The sequence below is a fragment of the Colias philodice genome, chromosome 14 (genome assembly GCF_061535455.1).
Source record: "Colias philodice isolate Cphi_HAF_F1 chromosome 14, ilColPhil1 Martin Lab GWU primary, whole genome shotgun sequence".
Taxonomy (NCBI): domain Eukaryota; kingdom Metazoa; phylum Arthropoda; class Insecta; order Lepidoptera; family Pieridae; genus Colias; species Colias philodice.
The window spans coordinates 482,364-503,410 of record NC_143099.1 but is presented as its reverse complement, the minus strand read 5'-3'; the positions used below and the strand labels follow the sequence as shown (position 1 = coordinate 503,410).

Genomic DNA, 21,047 nt, shown 5'->3' with positions numbered 1-21,047 from the left:
CTATACATATACGCCTGTGAACCAATCAACAATAGAGTTGATATATTCGCAAAATAAAGAATCATTCTAAAAAAATAATGATATAATTCTGGTCAGCTAATACTTACTCATCACTCCCAACGAGGTCCATGCCCTGGATATCCGCGACATCGCTGAAAACTTGCGACTTAAAATCGCATTTAATCTGGTCATCGACTATAGACCACTCAAACACCGTCACTCTTTGGTCTATCGACGTTGACAACAACAGATTGTCGATGATAATGACACCTGTCACTTGGGAACAATGGCTGCTAGAATTTGACCAATAACAAATACTTTTTGTACGATCACTCATCACTTTGAAGTACGCCAGTTCCACCGCGTTGTCGTCTCCTCCAGAAGCCAATAGCAATTCAGTATCAGATAACGCTTTAGCATAAATCCCGTTTATACCGGATTGGTGAGTCATCAAAGTAGATATTGGTCTATCTACAAGTGTTAACGTATTCCAGAACGAAATTTCCCTTTCGGTTGAGCTTGATAGAAGAATTTTCGTATTTCCAACGTCAACAACTTGCGTGTTTAGTATGCAAGTGGAATGATAAAATATATCGTTTATTTTACGAAACGATTTAGTATTCAATTCCAATTGAAAGACTCGTAAATTCCCATCCGAGCAGCCAGCGAATATCACATATGTATTGTCATCTTTGCTGTAATTTTCTAAAGCCATAATTCTCGTTTCTGGATCAAAATCTATTTCCTCGTTTCTGAACATTTTGTTATATCTTCTTTCTACATCTGTCCCATTTATCATGTGATTGGCCAATTCTTCTGTAGTAACTTTTATTTCTCCATCTACTTTATCAAAAATGATTTTATTTACGCAAATCTGTGCTCGTCCACCAGCTGATGTAACCAACAGAGTTCTATCGTCCAATTTGTTAATTTTTAATGCCCTCACATTTGATAAATGTTTTAAGATAAGTTCATCTTTAAATTCTAATGCAGAATTTGAACTGGATACCCTTAGAGTAGTATCTTCACCACCCGATATATAAAACAACGTATCATCAAACTTGTGGGTTACCAAGCAATTGATTTCTTTCGAATGCGTCCCATTTACTATGTTTTTAGAAACGATGTTCTTTAAATTAAACCTCTCTAAGTGAATGTTCGCTTCTTTTATATAGATGAAGCTAATAAATTCATCGAAATTGTCTTCCTCTTTTCCAATATAACGTAAAACATCCCAGGACCTATGGCCTCCTCCACAAGTTACTTCTAAAGCTCTAACATTGTTTTTTACATCATAAACAACAAAAATGCGTTCTTGGAAGCCACAAATATATCTATCATTCGAATCAACAAATTTTTCAACCCATTGGAAATCTAAATCTCTATTGTAATTATGCGATAAGGCACTTAAATTGAAATATTTCATAGTCCCATCTCGGCCTGTACTGATAAATTCATTTTGTCGTACATTTATCGATGTCGGACCATATCTCCCATGCACGCGTTTAAAAGTTCTTACAGGAGATTTTTGTCCTCGAACGAATACGTGTATATTTCCTAAACGATCTCCAACAATAAGATTGTCAGAACTGAGAGCGCAAGACGTTATCCAGCGCTCTTTACAAAATGGCAACTCAAATTCAGCGAACACGTCTAATTTGTTACCACTCGTCGTAAGAACTGTAATTTTACCCAAATCAGCACAAAACACTACATGTCTATTTAATATCCAGTGCATGGAAAGAATTTTACCCATATCTAACTCTGTATCAATGATATTACTAATCATTGGTGGTCCTTTGCAATTTTCGATAAAAACATCAAATTTCCCCGTCATATCTGCGACAGCTATCAATTGCCTACACGACGATACACTGATCAATTTATACGTAGATTCGTGTTTTAGTTTGAAGGCTGTTGAAGATTTTGAATCGACGGCATAATAAACCAAATCATTATTTTCGTTCATGGCTATTACGTTTCGTCTTGCAGTGAACACTATTTTCTTTGGCGTGCCAATATCTACATTAAGAGTATCACTGTTTTTGTTATGTTCGCTTAAAATAGAAAGTGGATGTAATATAACGGCACTATCAGCTCCTCCTGTAACTAGGTGCTCTTCATTTGCATCTAACGACCAAATACACGCGTTAGCATGAGCTGGGGATTTCTTAACCAAATTTCCTTCTAAATCCCAATAGCATATAGCTGAATCTTCACCTACAGATATAACTATATCATTTACTATACAATTACGCATCACTCTAGCACCATGACCATATAATTCATGTAACGGATGAATGTGTACATTTTCCCAAAATGCTTTTGTATCAAAAGTGTGGGTAGTTTTGTTTTTTATGGACCAGATATGAACTGATCTGTCATCTGATGTGGTCACTATGATTCCTTTCTTGGGATCGCAGCTTATGGAGAATATGACTCCCTAAAATGGGGAAAAAAAATTTTAAATAAATATTTTTTTTATTTACTCATTCATAGACATGATGATTTATTCTCTCATTCAGTGTAAAAGTGAGATTGTGCATACACCAGCCAGAGATTGAAAAATAAAAATTTAAAAGAATGTGCAGAGCAATTTTTGCAACTTTGGCAAATTAACCAAACAAAAGCATATGCTTTAGCAAGAATTACTTGTAATACAGTACAAGAACATATTGAGAATAACGCAACTAATTATGAGAAAAGTATAATAACTATAGTAAGTTTCAGAATTTAGTTATGTATAACAAAAATCACAATATTAACTAATTAATTTAAAGATTATATTACTTATAATCTCTAGTCTAAAACAAGGTTTCAGACAAAGCGGGCGAAGCCGCACGCTCAAGTTATAGTAAAATATAAATATTTGACCTATAAAAAAACTTATATAAATACCAAATCATACCTTGTGTCCCCTCAAATAATGCATCGGTTCCTCGTCCTGATAACTGATAAGAACTTCTGAGAACACAGTTCCACTGAACACCAGGACACCATCATTTAGTGGTAACAGTAAACCACTGTACAGAATGGAGTTATTTCTGTTCTTGTATTGTGTTTCTAGCGATCGTGTTTTTGTGTTCCATATCTGGAAGGATAAATGTTTAAAATGTTTTTCAGTACAAAGAAATATAATGAAAAAATTCAAAGTCCAGTGTACTAAAGAGATTTATGCGTTAAGGGTATTTTATAAAAGATATTTTCCCTGTTGAGTATCAAATCCTATTAAATATTAGTAACATTGCTCACATGCTAAGCATGATTAAACTAGCTACGCAAATTAAAATTAAAAAATTATAATATAATAAATTCTGTCAGACTGCAGTTGGTTGAAAATTTTTTAAGGTACATCAAAAGGTTATATTATAATTGGCTTGAATATAACTGGCCGCTTTGGTGTTTTGGATTATTAACAATTGTGATCTTGACTTGGCCTCTATAATTAAGTTCATTGCAAATAATAGTTTTAAAAATATGAATATTATATAATTAATATGTTAATTTGAAAGATTTTTTAATGATGTTCCTATTTCTTAATACCTAAATATAAATATACTAACTTGAACCACATTATGAGCAGTCAAAAGTGAAATTTTGTCATTAGAAGTCCATATTCCTGAATGCAACCAATCATCACAAATAATGGATGTGAAACAGCAAGTAAACTTGATATCTTCCTTATTTACTGCTATTATAGTGAATTGCTTCCCGCCATAAACCAAAATCTTGGATTCTTTTTTCAAAGGCACAATACCGTATATTTTTTGACCTTTTAAGACATGTAACCGTTGTATTAATTTGCTTGAATTTTTTTCATAAACGTGCATATAACTTCCTAATCCTGGAAGGAATTATAACGATTAAATAAAAAACTAGGTTAGATAGTGTTCACAAAGAAATATTCGAAATTTACCAGCTAGAATGAAGTTATCATATAATTTTACACTCGTAACATCAGTTCTTGTTAATAAAGACATGTTTTAACCTAAATTATAAGCAAAAATATGAGAAACAATGAAAATTTTAGGTTATTCAGTGTTTTGATTTTCAAAATTCAAAACCAGCTGTGACTTGTGAGTTGCTTGTGAGCCGTGTTGCCACATGCCAAATCGATAAATCTGGATATAGTAGTCTAAATAAAAATCTGTATAAAAGTGGTATAAAATCTGTATGAAATCAAACCGGAAGCTGTTTAAAATCTGAATGGTATGTTTGTTAAAGAAAACATTAGATTGTACTTAAAACTTTATTGATTAAAATTTAAAAAAATACTGTATACTTTTATTCATTTTATTAATCAATTTCTTGTGAACATTGAGCTTAAAACATGGCTCGTTATTCAATAATTGTTTTGTCAAAATTAGCCCCTCCATCGTTTCGGTGCCTAAATGGTTCCTGGTTTTTGTTTTAATTAAATTAATAGATGAAAAAATCCTTTCATATAATCATAAAACGTAGTCGACTCGTAATCATCGTAATGAACGAATGATTGATTTGCAAACATTAAAAAGAAACAAATACATTCATTCGTTAACAAAATACATGTTTCGGGAAATCCCCAGAAGAATATACAATTATTGTTTGTTTGTTCCGAGGGAAATCCCCGATGTACGCCATGAATGTTGCCGGATTTAAACAACTGTATAAAAATAATATACTTAGATAATGGATTATTTTATCATAGTAGTGTCCTTATCCAAAAAAGGTTTTAACAAATGTATAAAATTTACTTTGCTTATCAATTATTTTATCATAGTTAGTGTCCTTTACCTAAAATCTGTATAAAAGTAAAGCCAAATCTGTAATCTGTATAGTGGTCTTAAAATCTGTATAGATACAGATAAATCTGTATATATGGCAACACTGCTTGTGAGCCTCAGTTGCTGTGCTCAGTTGTGAGCTGAGATTTGAGTTTTGACTTTGACATAAAACCACAGTATTACCATCCTACAGTAGTGCGACGAATGTACTTGTGCAGAGAAACGGAGGGGAACTGGCGGGGGTCGGGCGACGCGGGCCGCGTAAAGCAATCACGCTGAGATTGCTTTACCTATCGCGAAAGGACGACGCAGTCGTATTTTTTGTGTAATAATTTTATTATACATAGGTACTTACATATTCTATTATGGCGCGCACAAACTGTTCCGTTTACGGATGTAAATCTACATTGAAATCCCAGAAGGAAACAATATTTCAGAAAGATTGTATTAATTGTATCTGTTGAATTAAAATCAAAGCTATGTATATGTTGTCCTCATTATTTCCTAATCAGATTGTAAATCCCAATGCGAATGCATTACTTAGTTAAATGTTATAATATACAATTAAGAACATCCAAAAATAAAGTGTCCACGTAAATAATATTTAGCAGTGCAATATCTGTAATTATATATTTATGAACAAATAATTACATCAGATTTAATAATCGCAATTATTTTGAATGTACATATGAAATATGAATAAATTATTTCATCATAATATTAATAATCACAATTGTTTTATTTCCCATTTGTTGCAACCCTAGCGTATTTTCGTGTGGCAGCGTAAGTACCTACGCTGGCGGCGGCATCGCGCGACATCAAAGGCGATTCCTTACTGTAGGAAATAATATTGTAATACTGTGATAAAACTATGTTTCAGTGTTGCCTATACTTATTTGAAAACAATTTGAAAACGACAAGAAAAAAATGTATATTATTATTATTATATCACAATTATTATACCACATTATTACATATTAGGATTATAAGTTGGATTATATCATTTTACACAGATTAGTTAGTTAGGTATATATCCATTGTTCAGTTATATTATTTTTCATTATTTTCGGCTTTCTTAGCAGTTTTATTCAATAGAACGATACGACTTCACACACTTTACGCGTGTTTACGTGGAGCAGCTTGCGGGAGTGCCAGCTTGGTGCCAGCAGTGCGGTCAGAGGTGTTCGCCGTTCGGGCACATGAATTATTATTATTACATAATTATTTGTAGGTAACTTGAAAAAATGAAAAATTAATAATGATTTCCGGATTCGGCTCTGCAGTCTTTTAAATCCTAAATTAAATAAATTATTATAAATGTTCTGAATTTTAGAATAACAAAAGTTAAAATTCATAAAATATGTATTAAGCATATTTTCTAAATAGAAACTAAATCAATTTCAAGGAGAAATGCGCTTCCTTTCTGTTTAACCCACGTTCCTATCATAATTTTAAAATTGATTTATTATATGTATAATGTATATGTATTAGAGATAGGATATTGGTTAAATAAAAGTAATATTATATTTATACAAGAATTTATTAAATAAAGGTGGCGAAGGAAAATTTTAATTAGATTAAATTATTCCTTTTGAAAGTTATCCAACGGATAGTGCTCGCCATTTTTCTTCAGGTGCTGTTCCAGTTGATTCATTTGTTTTCTGTAAACAACAATTTAATTATCAATTTAACAGTTTAATTTCCTGTTTTAAATGTATTTATAAATCTTTACATTAACAGTTAAAAGAAACCATAATTTATATTTTTCAACCTATAAAGCTAAGCTTTTTTTTAAATTCTAAGTTGACTGGTTGAGAGTTGAGACCAGGCCAAATTACATTTTCAAAAAAAAAAAAAACAAAGCTGATTTTTTTTTTATCTGTAGAACATACTGTAGTTTTGGCGGCATATCGTAATACACATCTTCGAACATTTCTTTCCAATGCGGTTTCTTTTTCTTTTCGGCATTTTGCATTGTTCTTACGACAATATCTCGAGATTCTTTTATCAATGCCTTGTCTGCTTCTTCATTCCAAAGACCTGTGGATATTGTAAGAACAGTATTATTAAAAATCTGGTAAGTTTTTCGTACTTACTTTAAAATTTAATGTAATTTATTTAATTGTGAATTTTACCTTTACGTTCAATATATAGGCGTAATTTTTGTATCGGATTTTCATCAGTGGTCCACTTTTGTATTTCTTCTATAGACCGATAGGCTGTGCTGTCGTCAGACGTAGAATGGTGACCTACCCTAAACAAAAATAAATTTTATATTGATAAAGTAGCGTAATTATTTTAGAAAAGATGGACAGAAGTACACTAGTAAATTAGAAAAGATTAGAGGTGTGAGTGAAAGTACCTATTTGTTCAAATTAATGCATTCATTCTCTACTGAGAGGATTAAGTTAAAATTTGAATGAAAATTGATAAAGAGTTGAAAAATCCTTACATAAGTAGCTTTTATTATAATATATGTAACTGATCAGTAATCCGAACCTGTGCGCTCTTGTGCGCTGTGCGGCCCGGCTTTTTCGGAAACCGAATGTTTGCGCCGGGCCTAATATCGCTAGCTCGTTGATCTCGTATACAGCGTGTTCATAATTTTGGGGTAACATTTTCGTGTAAATATTTGTGTACTGAGTTAAAAGTGTATACCTGTAGTTTGTTTTTCTACCTCGTACCTATGAATCATACTTAGCCTCAATTTAGCTTTTTAATAATTATTTTGTGGTGACATTTTTTGTGTAAATTTGTGTACTTACTAAGTTAAGAGTATAGGATAGGTATAAGCATGTACTTTATTTTGAAGTGAAACTTCCATAAGCGCGTAGAGAGTAAAATTTCATAGTCACGTCATGGCAATACCGTCACGGCATGGGGTAAGGCAACGGTTTTGGTAGTTTTGAATACTGCCAAAGAAGTTTCACTTCTGACAAGTTTTCTCGGCATACACGCTCTTTTTTATCTCATACCTATAAGACATAGCCTCAATCAGCACCGGCTTGTTCTTAACGGCCATTTCCTTAGCGGCCCGCACCGCGTTGTACACAGCGAGCGCGTCAGTCCCGTCCACGCGTATCGTGTTGATACCCAGCGAGGGCCCACGTGCCGCGATACCGTCACCCCGATACTGCTCGCTAGATGGCGTTGATATCGCGTAGCCGTTGTTTCTGCTGGGGATTGATGGAGAATTATTTTTGATGATGATATTCTTAAATGAGGTGTTTGAAAATACAGTTTTTGTGTATGGGCATAGATCAATCCATGTTATTATTTCCGCAAAATATTTTATATCAATAAAAACACCTAATTACGTAGGTAGATCAGTTACCCCGTATGGTTGGTGATCTATAGGTTAATAGTAATTATTAATATTTAGTATCATTAAACATTATTATCAGTAATACGCACACACTTTTCATTTCGCTTGCATTAATGGTAAGTTTAAAGTTATATCCTTTCATATGTTTATAGAAGTATGTACATAACTCACACTTAGATCATATCTCACATCACACATGACGTCCACAATTTATTAATGTACAAAACTAACTTTATTATATTAATCATAATTTATCGCTGTATCTCTAGATTATTAAATTTATACTTACCAGAACAAAATAACGGGACATTCAAGAGTAGCTGCAAAGTTAAAAGCAGCGAACGCGTCACCTTCAGAAGCAGCACCTTCACCGAAATAACAAATAACACATCGATCATTGTCTGGTTGACGCTTGAAGGCGTAAGCTGCACCAACTGCTTGTGGCATTTGGGTTGCTGGAATATAGAAAGAAGACTATTTGATACATTGAATTGGACGACTCTGCTATTAATTGATGTATCAGTTAAGCTGTTAAGGTATGATGTTGATGATGTTTACAGTAACTAGTCATTAAAATAATGCCAGCTGTTAATATATTATATACGTTGTAGTTACTATGGAATGAAATTACATATATTTATCTGTTACTATGTTCTCATCTTAATATTTTCGTAGGAAGGAAAGGAACTTTCTTCTTTATATTATTATGTAATCTGTAGTCTATACGATGTGTATATATGTGGTATATACGATGATTGTTTTTGTTTGAAGAGTTTATGGGCCATTAAAACTATGTATTGTATATCGCCAAAAAGCTTCATAGATCTGTAACTTTTAATCTGGTAGCATAGAACTCAGTTACATCATTAATACATACCTAAAGGACTGGATATAGTGACGATATTCAATTGGTTGCTGCCATAGTGCACTGGCATATGTCTTCCCTTGCCAGGATCTTCGTGGTTTCCATAACACTGGTTCACCAGTTCTGATATAGTCATGCCTCTATATAAGAGTACTCCAACTTCCCTATATTGTGCGAAGACCATATCTCTAAGAGATAGAGCGGCAGCGCTGCCGACATGCATGCCTTCTTCGCCGTAGTTCGTCATGTAGAATGATATACGACCCTGTCTGAAATACATAAGTACATTTTTATGTTAAAATGTAGATGGTAAAGGTCATTAGCATTACAGATGATTGGTAGTACGAGTTATTTAGGCATACATAAACGATTAAGCACCTGTGTTATAGTACTGAATTTATATTTTCTTGTCAAATGCTATATAAAGCATATCAAGTTTTAAATCAATAAAAGTACATATATTATATTACGTATTGTTGACTTGTTTATAAAAGGGATTTTTAATGTCTTAATTGAGCCAAGTGATTTACTTCTGCTTGAATGAACACAATGGAGGTACTTTAATACGATTACCTTTGAGACTCATACAAGATTTTATCCATTTGATTCAACTGTATCATTGTTTTATACATATTCAGCAGTACATCTTTATCTAAGTCTGGTTCTTCACTCCCCACTATCACCTCGCCGTTATTATCAAGCACCCTGTATATTGGTATCGGCTCGTAATTGGTTTCGTTCAAAAACTTCATCTCTGTAACGTACGGTGCTCTGGCGCCGGGGAATTCTGCAGTTTTCCCGCCATTTTGTTGGATATCCGGTCGCGTATGCGTTGACAGAAGCTGAAAGTTTAAAAAAAAGATACGTTACTAGGTACACGATATTTTATATGTGATTGTTTTGCTTTCTTTCGTGAGCGGTGAGATACAAATTTTGTGTAGAGATGTTTAGGCAGGGTGAGGGTAATTTTTATCGGGAGAAATCCATAATTTATTTTCCGCAGAAGCAGACAAATCCGCGGTCTAGTAAATATAAGTACTTATAAGTATATTTGTATGTTTAATTCGTGTGTACATAATATACTTTATAATTATTACTAGCGTAGGTTGTATAGCAAAAAATCCATGTTCTTTAATTAAAAGAAATCTCTTGTTTAATTTTAAGATATCTTATCATTGTCATTATCTTTGCTCTGTTGTTTCAGCTAATGAAAATACATTACGTTTGTAACAAATGGGTAAATATTCGATTTATTAACATAATCACTTAAAAATAGGTAAGCTTAAAAAACCTTGTATAATCTATGTCAAAGTAATTAATTAATAATTATTTAGGTATGTTATTTTGTAAACTTTAAATATAATTATCAAAAACCTGAAATAAACAAGCTAACAACAAAATTTAAATATAAAATGATATTACAGAATAATAGCTACCAATTTATTTTTTTACAAATATGTAAATTAAAGTTTCATTAAATTAATGTAGTTACATATTAAAATGTTTTAGGTTAGTACACGAACGAAACATGTAATTATTATCATCTTTTATCAATTGTTTACAATTGTAACTATTCTCGCATTATATTTTTGCGGGCAAATTACTACGTAGGTAATAATTACTGATTTACTGTAGTTATTGATAAATTGTTTTCTTACTATAAGCTCTAACTACAAATGTAATCCATCTATTATCCTGTAATCCTACAAAAGTATAGACTAGATTATGGAGATATTAGAACCTACCCTAGACGAACGGAGCGCAGTAAATCTCAAAAAACTAACACCACTACGCAGCGCCATGTTAACAACTGAGAATAATATGTTTGTATAATGAAACATTAGCAAGTATGATAAGGGGCATAGCCTTTATCGTACGACGGGAGGTCAATATTTATCATTTGATTCTTTATTTGTAAGTGTGACGTTACTTTCATGTAATAAACGCTTTCAGTTTCAATTTACTGAATTTTTATAAGTTAAATGCGTGTATTTTTTAAATTTAAAACCTAATGAATGTGTATAAGTGTATAGGTATATTAAGAAGAGCTGGAACGTCAACACATTTACACATTGCACATGTTAGGCCGGGAGATACTGACACAAAATTTCGGGTCATTTGTAACAGGATGGCGGTCTAGAGGGGCCTTAGTACGCAATGACAAAAAGAAAAATGATCGTCAGAACGCTGGTACCGGCGGACTAGTCGCGTGGGCGTTAGTCACACTCGTCGGATAAATAGCGAAAGTCCAACGATTTGTAACACAAAAATTTTAGAATTTACCGATAGCCCTTAAAAAAGATGTAGGCGGTAGTGTCATGCCATACTTTGACGATGTGACTTACAGTCCGCCATACCGACGTGAATGCGTTGATTTAAAAAAAATAATTCAACCATTTGTACCGGGCTAACTTTTGCACAGGTAACCATCGTCGTGCAGCCATTTACTAAAATCGCCATGCCATACTTTTCGGACGATTCCAAATGGTCGCCATACCGCGGAAAATCTGCAAATTTTTGAATTTTTTTTTCTCGCCAAACGATTTGTACCACCCTACATTTTTTTTCAACAACTCCTGAATGATTATAAATAGAAGTGTGATAATGCCATACCTGTGGGAGGTGACGAATGTGTATAAGATTTTTTTCTCATTGTAAGATTTTATTCGTAGTTTGAACGATTTGTAGCAGTATGGCACTAATTTTTCCCTCTATTAAAAGTATGGCAAATATAATAATGGTCACGTTGCATCATATACTTTCCAAAAATGCCGTACTGGTACAAATCGCCAATTCTTTTCATTTTTTTTTACGTCTTGGCTTAAGTCTTACAATCATCCGCCCCATGTTTGTATTCTGCGATATTTTTTTCTAGGTAGAATTGTATACAAACAAACAGAATATAATGATCCCATACTGTAAAAAATTATTTTACGTATTGTACAGTCGTATTTTTGAAACGTGACGAATAAATTAATTTTTTAAGTATGGCAGCACTTTTTCCCCCTACTAGAAAGTAAAGTATGGCAAATATAATAATGGTCACATTTTATCAAATACTCTCCAAAAATCCAAATGCAATACTGGTACAAATTGTTTGGCGAAAAAATTTTTTTTTGCAGATTTTCGGCGGTATGGTGGCCATTTGGAATCGTCCGAAAAGTATGGCATGGCGATTTTCGTAAATGTCTGCACGATGATGATTACCTGTGAAAAAGTTAGCCTGGTACAAATGGTTGAATTGTTTTTTTTTAAATCAACGCATCGCGTCGGTATGGGGGGCTGTAACTTACACCGGAAAAGTATGGCATGACACTACCGCCTACATCTTTTTTATGGGCTATCGGTAAATTCTAAAATTTTTGTGTTACAAATCGTTTGACTTTTGCTATTTATCCGACGAGTTCGACTAACGCCCACGCGACTAGTCCGCCGGTACCAGCGTTCTGACGATCATTTTTCTTTTAGTCATTGCGTAATAAGACCTCTGTAGAACCGCCATTCTGTTACAAATGACCCGAAATTTTGTGTCAGTATCTCCCGGCCTATGTATGTGTCATATTTTGCAATTGTTTATAAATACAGGGTGATGTAATTGGTGTAGTACGAATATCTAAAAATCTATGAAGAATTTTGTGATACAGTAAATGGAAGAATTTTACAAGAAGACTATTTTACAGTATTTAATAAAATCATTTAATTTTTTGTTCATTTTCATTAGAAATGTCAATTTTTCTCACCGAGGTGGAAATTTGGATGATAAGGATCTTGTTAGAAAAATATAAATTTTGACTAAAATCGGCATTTTTTTTTTCAAAAATCAAATTACTAATTAATAATCAGAGTTATCACATTATTAAAAAATAAGCCAAACTATACACCATTTTTACCTACTTGATGCAATCCTCAAAGATCATGGACATAGTGTATTGCGCCTTCCACCATACCATCCAGAACTCAACCCAATAGAGTTACTATGGGGCATAATTAAAGGGAGAGTAGCATCACAAAATGTGAACTTTAACTTGAAAACTGTGGAAGCATTATTTAGAAAGGAAGCAAATGCTAGAAAAAAAAAGTTCTATTAGTCTGGATATGTTTAGTGACGTTTGGAGAAAGACGCGAGAACATGAGGAAAAACATATTCAATTAGAACCAAAAGTAGATAATTACACTGACTCATTTATTCTCCTCCTTTTCTAATGGGTTTCATCCTACTACTATTTTTTTTAGGGTTTTATCATTTTGGAAGGGATTGGCCCTGGTGTATGTTGGGAGTGAGCGCACGTGTTATTTGTATTGTTTTTATGACCTGAAATTTACTTATTATTTGATAATTGAATAATTATTAATACTTTTATCTAATTGATTATTATTAGAATAAATAATTAACTTCATCAATTGATTTACTTTTAAATTATAATTTTACAGGTAAATTATGAGAGCTTTCATAATTATATTTGCATATATTTATCTACAATGCACCCATTTTACAATTCAAGTCTAAAATGAAACTAGAGTCGCATTTATTTTTGAACATACTGTAAGTGAAATTGCATAAGTGTGAGTACTGTGAACATGCCAGCTTTCCTTAATTGACCGTACCTACCTATTCTATACCTTTTTACGGGAAAATTATAAAAATTTAAAGAGGTATAAGATGACTGATTTTTTTGTGCACATACATTGACCGAAATCGGTAACGTGAATTTTTTAAGCTATTGCATAGCTTCTATCACGGGCCTTGAGCGCGCGGACCGAATCTAGAAATTCCGTAACGAAAAAAACCTCACGCTCCCCACTGCGACGGGCGCGGAGGTGTGGCTTGAAGGCACGCTATTTAATAGCTTTACCGTGGCAGTCCCTGAGTGCCACACGTCTTTTTTTCCTTTTAATTTTTGAGAATTTGCCCGTTGAATGTACTTAAGTACCTAACTTTATCAAATACATACATAATATGTAGGTACTAAGTTTAACCCCACATCTTCCACATCAGATAGTGGCCCTATATAGCTCTATAAGTACCATTATATAAATTTTTCTTATAATAATATTATGGATTTTATGATAAAGTAAATCTGTAGTCAAAATTAAAATATTGTGTTAAAAGTTACAACCATTGAGCTAATAAAGTAGCTCAATGGATAAAATATTAATATAACTAGTCGTTAACTTCAATAAAAATATAAAGAATTTTTTTTTTTAATAAAGAACCCTTTTAATGAATTAATTAGGCAATATTTATTTATTTATTTTATTTATTTATTACGCCAAACCAACAGTAAATACATATAAATCATTGCAAGCTTAAATCTAGAAGTATATAAATGGTAAGGATGTATCTACCAATTATAGGTAAGGACAATTCATTTAGAATATCATAAACTTACTTAAATTGTACCAACTAAATCAACATAGCGTTTCTTATGTTAATTTATTTTATGACTAACGTAACTATATTTAAAGTAATTAACAATATTTTTAGAAAAAATTGAATACGAATCAAAGCAAATATCCACCAAATTAGGCTGAGATGCACACAAAACATTAAACTCACTGCACATTCTATTTATTGGCGAGTTTTTACCAACATTGTTTCGATACAGCGGGAGATCAAAAACTCTAGATATGGGAAGCCGGGGTATTTTACTAGGCACTGTACGCGCCGCCGCTAGTAAGTAGCTTTAGAAATTAGTACCTAACCATATTACTTGCTCTGTGTTAGTAACGAAATAAACGTTATCAAGATTGGACGTGCGTTTTACTTAACCAAGTATTACCAAGCAAAAGTGAACCTTATTGCCGCAACATATGGTCCATCGCCGGATAGAATTAATGATAATTACATCGAGAAACCGGTTTCTACGGAAGGATTCTAAGAGTGACAAGTTACAGATTATTGTTATTTACTTTACACGTTTATTCGTTACTCGTACAATATTGATAAAATACTAAACATGAGTGGTGTCGAGCAGTTACTCGCCTTATTGGAGGATACGGCTTTATTATTACAAAAGGCGCAAACTAATTTAAAAAAGTGTCCAAAACAACGACTGACGAAGGGGTACGTGGAAGCCCGCTTACAAAGTATTGAGGAGTATTGGAACACTTTCAAAGAGGCTCACAATAGTTTAGTGAGAACAGTACCTAAAGAAAAGAAATCTGAAATATCGTATTTTGTGAACGAAGATTTTTTTGTATTTGAAGATCTTTATTTATGCATCAAAGCCGATTTAAAAGATCTTTTAATAAACGCTAATAAGAATCCCGCCTATGGAACAAGTTTGGAAGTAGCAAATAACGCGAACGAGCAGTTAAAGCTGCCTAAAATATTGCTACCGACGTTTTCGGGTTCATATGAAGATTGGCCCTCGTATAGAGATATGTTTCAGTCATTGGTGCATAATAACTCCGCGCTCGGGGATGTACAAAAATTATATTATTTAAAGAGTAGCTTAACTGGTGAAGCTGAAAATATATTAAAACATGTTCAAATAACACAAGCTAATTATGAGCAATCCTGGAATTTATTAAATAAACGATTTGGAAATAAAAAAATGCTGGTTAATTCAATATTTAAAAGATTATTTAATCAAAAGAAAATGAGCTCACAAAATTATAAATTAATAAAAAATTTACTGGATACTACCACGGAGTGCCTTAATAGTTTAAAAAACATAAACATAACCACAGACTCTTGGGATCCTTTAATTATATTTCTGGTTGTACAGAAATTGGACCCAGAGTCACATAAGGATTGGGAAGAGTATGTCCAGACTGATACCGACAAATTACCAAGTTGGGAACAATTACAACAGTTTCTACAATTAAAATTTCGTACTTTGGAGTTATTATCGCCATCGACATCTAAAGAAAGGTCATTCCATATAGCGACGCCCGCAGTGCAATTTAAACCCTGTCCAAAATGTCAACTAGAACATGCTTTATGTCACTGTAAAGAATTTATATCACTTACACCACAACAAAAGAATGAGTTTGTTCGTTCCAATAATATTTGCTTTAATTGTTTATGCAGTGGGCATATGGTGAGCAAATGTCGTTTGCGGGTTTCTTGTAAGGTATGTCAACGGCGTCATCATTCTTTGTTGCATCAGTCAATGGCTGTGGTCAAACCCAGCAACATAGAATCGCACTTTAATCAGGTGGAGGATGAGATAGACGAAGAACAGCAGGAGCAACACTTGGAGGAACAGGTTAACACTATCTCTTCTTTCGTAGCAACTAAACAAGGTTCTGCTCTGCTAGCTACCGCTCTTGTCCCTGTTACAGATGGCGACGGCAGAGTAACTGTACTCCGTACGCTAATAGACCAAGGCTCACAAGCGAACTTTATAAGCGAACGCACTGCTCAACTGCTTAAAGTTAAACGTAAACCATTGGCTATAGATGTAAGTATTACGGGAATAGGATCTACACAAACTAAGGTAAAACACACGGTGGAATTAGAGCTTTTATCAAGATATGACGACAAGTTCCAACTGTTCATTGATGCATATGTCATTTCTACTACTCGTTTAACAAATGTGTTACCATCCAAACATTTGATAGACAGTGAAAATTCATGGTCACATCTTCAAGGTCTCGTATTAGCCGACCCTACATACAATATACCTGGACAGATCGACATGCTGCTAGGCGTAACCACATATGCACAAATAATCAAAGAACCTTTGATCAAGGGTCCTCCTGGTTCACCATGTGCACAAGAAACAAGCTTGGGATGGATATTATTCGGTTCCGTGTTAGACAATATGGAAATGAAATCTAATAATGAAATGCTAGTTATGCACCATCGTATAGATGTGGATGAAATGTTGCAAAGGTTGTGGGAGCTGGATCCTGAAACAAACAACAAATTAAGCATAGAAGAAGAAACATGTGAACGAACATATAAAGATACATATACAAGAACAGCGGAAGGAAGATATGTTGTAAAATTACCTGTAAAACATGAACCCCCACGAGCAACACAAGGTGATACCCGTGATATTTCAATTCTCAGATTTAAACAATTAGAATCCAAATTTGTCAAATCCCCGGATTTAAAGAGAGAGTATATAAATGTCATTAATGAATATTTAGGTTCAACCACATGGAAGAAGTTCCAGAAAGCGAAATTAATAACCCATCAATTTACTTACCGCATCATGCACTTATTAGAGAAGCAAGTGATACCACAAAGGTTAGAGTAGTTTTCAACGCGTCTGCAACAGGCAAAAATAATATATCACTCAATGATGACTTACTTGTTGGTCCACTGCTACAAGAAGATATGAGGTCCTTGATTATGAGATGGCGACTTCGGAAAATTGCCTTTGTCGCAGACATAGAAAAAATGTATAGGCAAATATTAATCACAACAGAGGACGCTGATTATCAAAGAATTGTATGGAGGAATAGCATTGATGAGCCTATAAAGGATTATCGTTTATTGACAGTTACTTTCGGCACAGCATCGGCACCTTATCTTGCTGTAAAAACTCTTCACCAAATTGCTAACGATGAAGGAGGAGGCTATCCTGCGGCTGCTAATGTAATAAAAAATGATTTTTTTATGGATGATTTACTATCCGGTCAGGATACGGTAGAGGAGGCTACAAAAATAGCGAAACAAATTTCAAGTATACTAAGAAGAGGAGGAATGAAATTACAAAAATGCTCATCAAATAATAAGGATTTTTTGAAAAACTTTTCTTCCGGTGAACTAAGCTCTCGCCTGAGTATAGATTTTAAGTTTGAAGGAACAGTAAAGACGTTAGGGCTATCGTGGAATGTGGTCGATGATACTTTACATTATTATGCTGACTTACCTGCGTCACCGGCAACAATAACCAAAAGAACCATACTCTCGGAAATTCAACGCTTGTTTGATCCTCTCGGTTGGTTAACTCCGGTACTCCTGCCTGCAAAAATAATAATTCAAAAAATGTGGTTGATGAGAATTTCGTGGGATGAAGAAGTAGTACCTGAAATAAAAGAAGATTGGTTAAAGATTAAAGAAAGTTTAAGAAATATAAAAATAAATAAATGGTACCACGTACCTTCTGTAGAAAATCCTGCCGATGTTGCTTCACGTGGAATGCTATTACCTGAACTTAAAAATTGTAAATTATGGTGGGAAGGTCCAAAATGGCTACGAGATGAGCAGCTTTCTTTGAACAATTTAGTTTATGACACCAACCTAGAAAAAAGAAAAAAGATTATATCAAATACAAAAATAGTAGATGAGGCACATTGGTCAAATAAATTTAAAAATTTAATAACTTATATGAATTACTGAGAGCAATAGTCTATTACATGCGGTTTCTAAATGTAAGGAAAATTAAAGAAGTTAAGGCTATAACTACAAATGAGCTACATGACAGTTTAAACAAATGTGTAAGAAATAGAAGATTTAAAACAAAAGAAAGAAATAAAAGGCAACAGTTGTATTAAAAATCTTAATCCTTACCTGGACGCTGAAAACATTCTCAGGGTGGGCGGCAGACTCAGGCATGCCCATCTTGTAGAAACGGAGAAACATCCCATGATTTTAAGCCATAAGAGCTGTTTAACTACTTTAATAATAGCTAATGCACACAAAAAGACGCTACACGGTGGTACACAATTGACTATAAATTATATAAGAAGCTGTTTTTGGATTATTAAAATTAAATCACTTGTTTAATCATATATCAATAAATGTTTTGTATGTGCGAGACTTAAAGCAAAACCCAGATTACAAATTATGGGAGACTTACCTGAGGTGAGGGTGACTCCGTCACGGCCATTTTTACACTGCAAATTTTAACTTCAAGGGGTAGAGGGTCCAAAACCAATAAGGCATACATTAGATAATAACAGTAACTGATTATTATTGATTGGTATAACTTAATTTTAAAATCATTTGTTTTTTTTGTTTATTTGAAGAATGCATGTTTAAGTTTATATTTGATATGTATGTAATGCAAAACGTTTAGCAAAAATGTTAGACAATTAAGATAAAACCTAGTTACCTATAGGTTTTGGTGGGCGGTATGTACGCGCCGCCGCTAGTAAGTAGCTTTAGAAATTAGTACCTAACCATATTACTTGCTCTGTGTTAGTAACGAAATAAACGTTATCAAGATTGGACGTGCGTTTTACTTAACCAAGTATTACCAAGCAAAAGTGAACCTTATTGCCGCAACAGGCACTGTAAACCTAATTTGCTCTAATATTTGTGGACATACAATAATACCTCTAATTATTTTGTATAAAAACAAGATATCCCTTTGTTGCCTACGATTACGAAGAGATACCTATCATATTGAAGAACGCTAATCGGGTGTCGTAAGGATTTCTATGAGATATACCTTGAGAGATAAACGCAATGTGCCGGGTGAACTTACGTTGAATATTTTCAATACGTTGAGAGTGCACTGAATAGAGGGGACTCCAAACCACACTGGCGTATTCTAGTTGGGATCGTACTAATGAATTAAAAAGAGACAGTTTCGTTTTTACACTAAATGATTTGGTATTTCTTTTTAAAAAGCCTAACATTTGCGACGATTTTTTTACAACTGTATTAACATGAGAACAAAATTTTAATTCACTATCAATAAGAACCCCTAAGTCACGGATTTCATTACATTCACACACAATATCTTTGTTTATAGTATAAATTGCTGATGTACGTATCTTTCTCCGGGTTAACATAATTAAGAAACATTTCTCAGCATTCAGAACCATATTATTGTCAATGCACCACTCTAAAATTCTATCCAAATCTGATTGCATTAATGAGACGTCATGTTGAGATTTGATCGTTTTAAATATCTTGAGGTCATCGGCGAATATAGAGAAGCTACAGTGGTAGATAACACGACTAATGTCGTTAATGTACAAGCTGAACAATATCGGTCCTAAATGCGAACCCTGTGGAACTCCGGAGGATGAGGTATAAGGATGAGACTCATATCCTTTTACAGTAACGATCTGTATTCTATTTTTTAGGTAAGAACCAAACCAACATAACAGAGAACCATATATTCCATATGATTCAAGTTTAAGCAATAGGAGGTCGTGGTTAACTCTATCGAATGCACTCGAGAAGTCAGTGTAAACACTGTGGACCTCATTACCTTTATCTATCTCTCTAGATATATGTGAGATATACTCAACCAGATTAGTTTCCACAGATCGTCCCTTTAGGAACCCATGTTGATTTGAGTTAATGAAGCAGGACGTGTGGCTGGTAATTATAGGACATAAGAGAGACTCAAACAACTTGGCTAAGCAAGATAAAATAGAGATAGGTCGATAGTTTCGCACATTGTCGGTGTCGCCTTTCTTATAGACAGGCACAATTCTGGCCTTCTTCCACTCAGAAGGGAAAGTACCACTGTCTAAGGAACGATTAATAATCTTACTTATAGGTAAGGCCATCACGACATAACAACGTTTGAAAAATAGAGGTGGAATACCATCCGGTCCGCCGCCTTTGAATGAGTCTAAATGTTTCAATTTTTTCGCGACCTCTGCTTCAGTAAATTGCAACTTACATAACATCGGAATATTACAGCTAGAAACAGGTAATACTGGATTTGTAGGAGAAAAATTAGTAAAAACTGAGGAAAACTTCTCCGCGAATAGATTTGAAATATCAGGCCCACTTTTCGCGATTTGATCATCTAGGTACATACAAGAAGGAATATTAGATACATTTTTGCGCTTAGAGTTCACAAACTTCCAGAAATGTTTAGGGTTAGATTGAATATTTTCCTCAAGATTACGTTTATATTTGCTCAGACAATCATCGAGTAGTTTGTGAGCACGCTCTCTTACAATATCAAATAGTTTGTCTCGGGGATTATTAAATTTTGTGAACTTCAAGCGCAATTTGTGTTTTTCTTTCAATAGCCTTATAAGTGCATGACTGTACCATGGTGGATATTTACTTTTGACAGACCAACGTTTCGGAACAAATTTATTTATAACATTATACAATACATCATAAAATCTCTCAACCATTGCGTCAACATCTATACAATTATTAAAAACATCAGTCCAGTTAATCAACTTTAGATAACTTATTATTCCCGGATAGTCA

General features: G+C 33.6%; 3 protein-coding genes across 3 annotated transcripts in view; 1 reads left to right on the top strand and 2 right to left on the bottom strand.

The window, feature by feature from the left end:
- LOC149482604 (regucalcin-like) overlaps positions 1 to 4,078 on the bottom strand; it is a 28,023-nt gene extending 23,945 nt beyond the window's left edge. The window contains exons 1-4 of the transcript XR_016316605.1: positions 3,917 to 4,078; positions 3,564 to 3,844; positions 2,909 to 3,091; positions 108 to 2,443 (exon numbers count right to left, since the gene is read on the bottom strand). The gene's annotated coding sequence lies outside the window, so the exon portion shown is untranslated. The remainder of the gene's footprint in view (positions 1 to 107; positions 2,444 to 2,908; positions 3,092 to 3,563; positions 3,845 to 3,916) is intronic.
- A 2,206-nt stretch (positions 4,079 to 6,284) lies between these two features.
- On the bottom strand, positions 6,285 to 10,782 carry BckdhA (Branched chain keto acid dehydrogenase E1 subunit alpha). Its single transcript, XM_089703418.1, has 8 exons — positions 10,699 to 10,782; positions 9,527 to 9,795; positions 8,966 to 9,222; positions 8,378 to 8,543; positions 7,739 to 7,939; positions 6,899 to 7,017; positions 6,656 to 6,803; positions 6,285 to 6,424 (listed from the first exon to the last, which is right to left on the bottom strand). Exons 1-8 carry the CDS (start codon positions 10,753 to 10,755, stop codon positions 6,346 to 6,348), a joined length of 1,296 nt encoding a protein of 431 aa, XP_089559544.1. The 5' UTR covers positions 10,756 to 10,782; the 3' UTR covers positions 6,285 to 6,345.
- A 3,873-nt stretch (positions 10,783 to 14,655) lies between these two features.
- LOC149482602 (uncharacterized) lies at positions 14,656 to 19,085 on the top strand. Its single transcript, XM_089703388.1, has one exon. It carries the CDS (start codon positions 14,911 to 14,913, stop codon positions 17,164 to 17,166), a length of 2,256 nt encoding a protein of 751 aa, XP_089559514.1. The 5' UTR covers positions 14,656 to 14,910; the 3' UTR covers positions 17,167 to 19,085.
- The last annotated feature ends 1,962 nt before the right edge of the window (positions 19,086 to 21,047 follow it).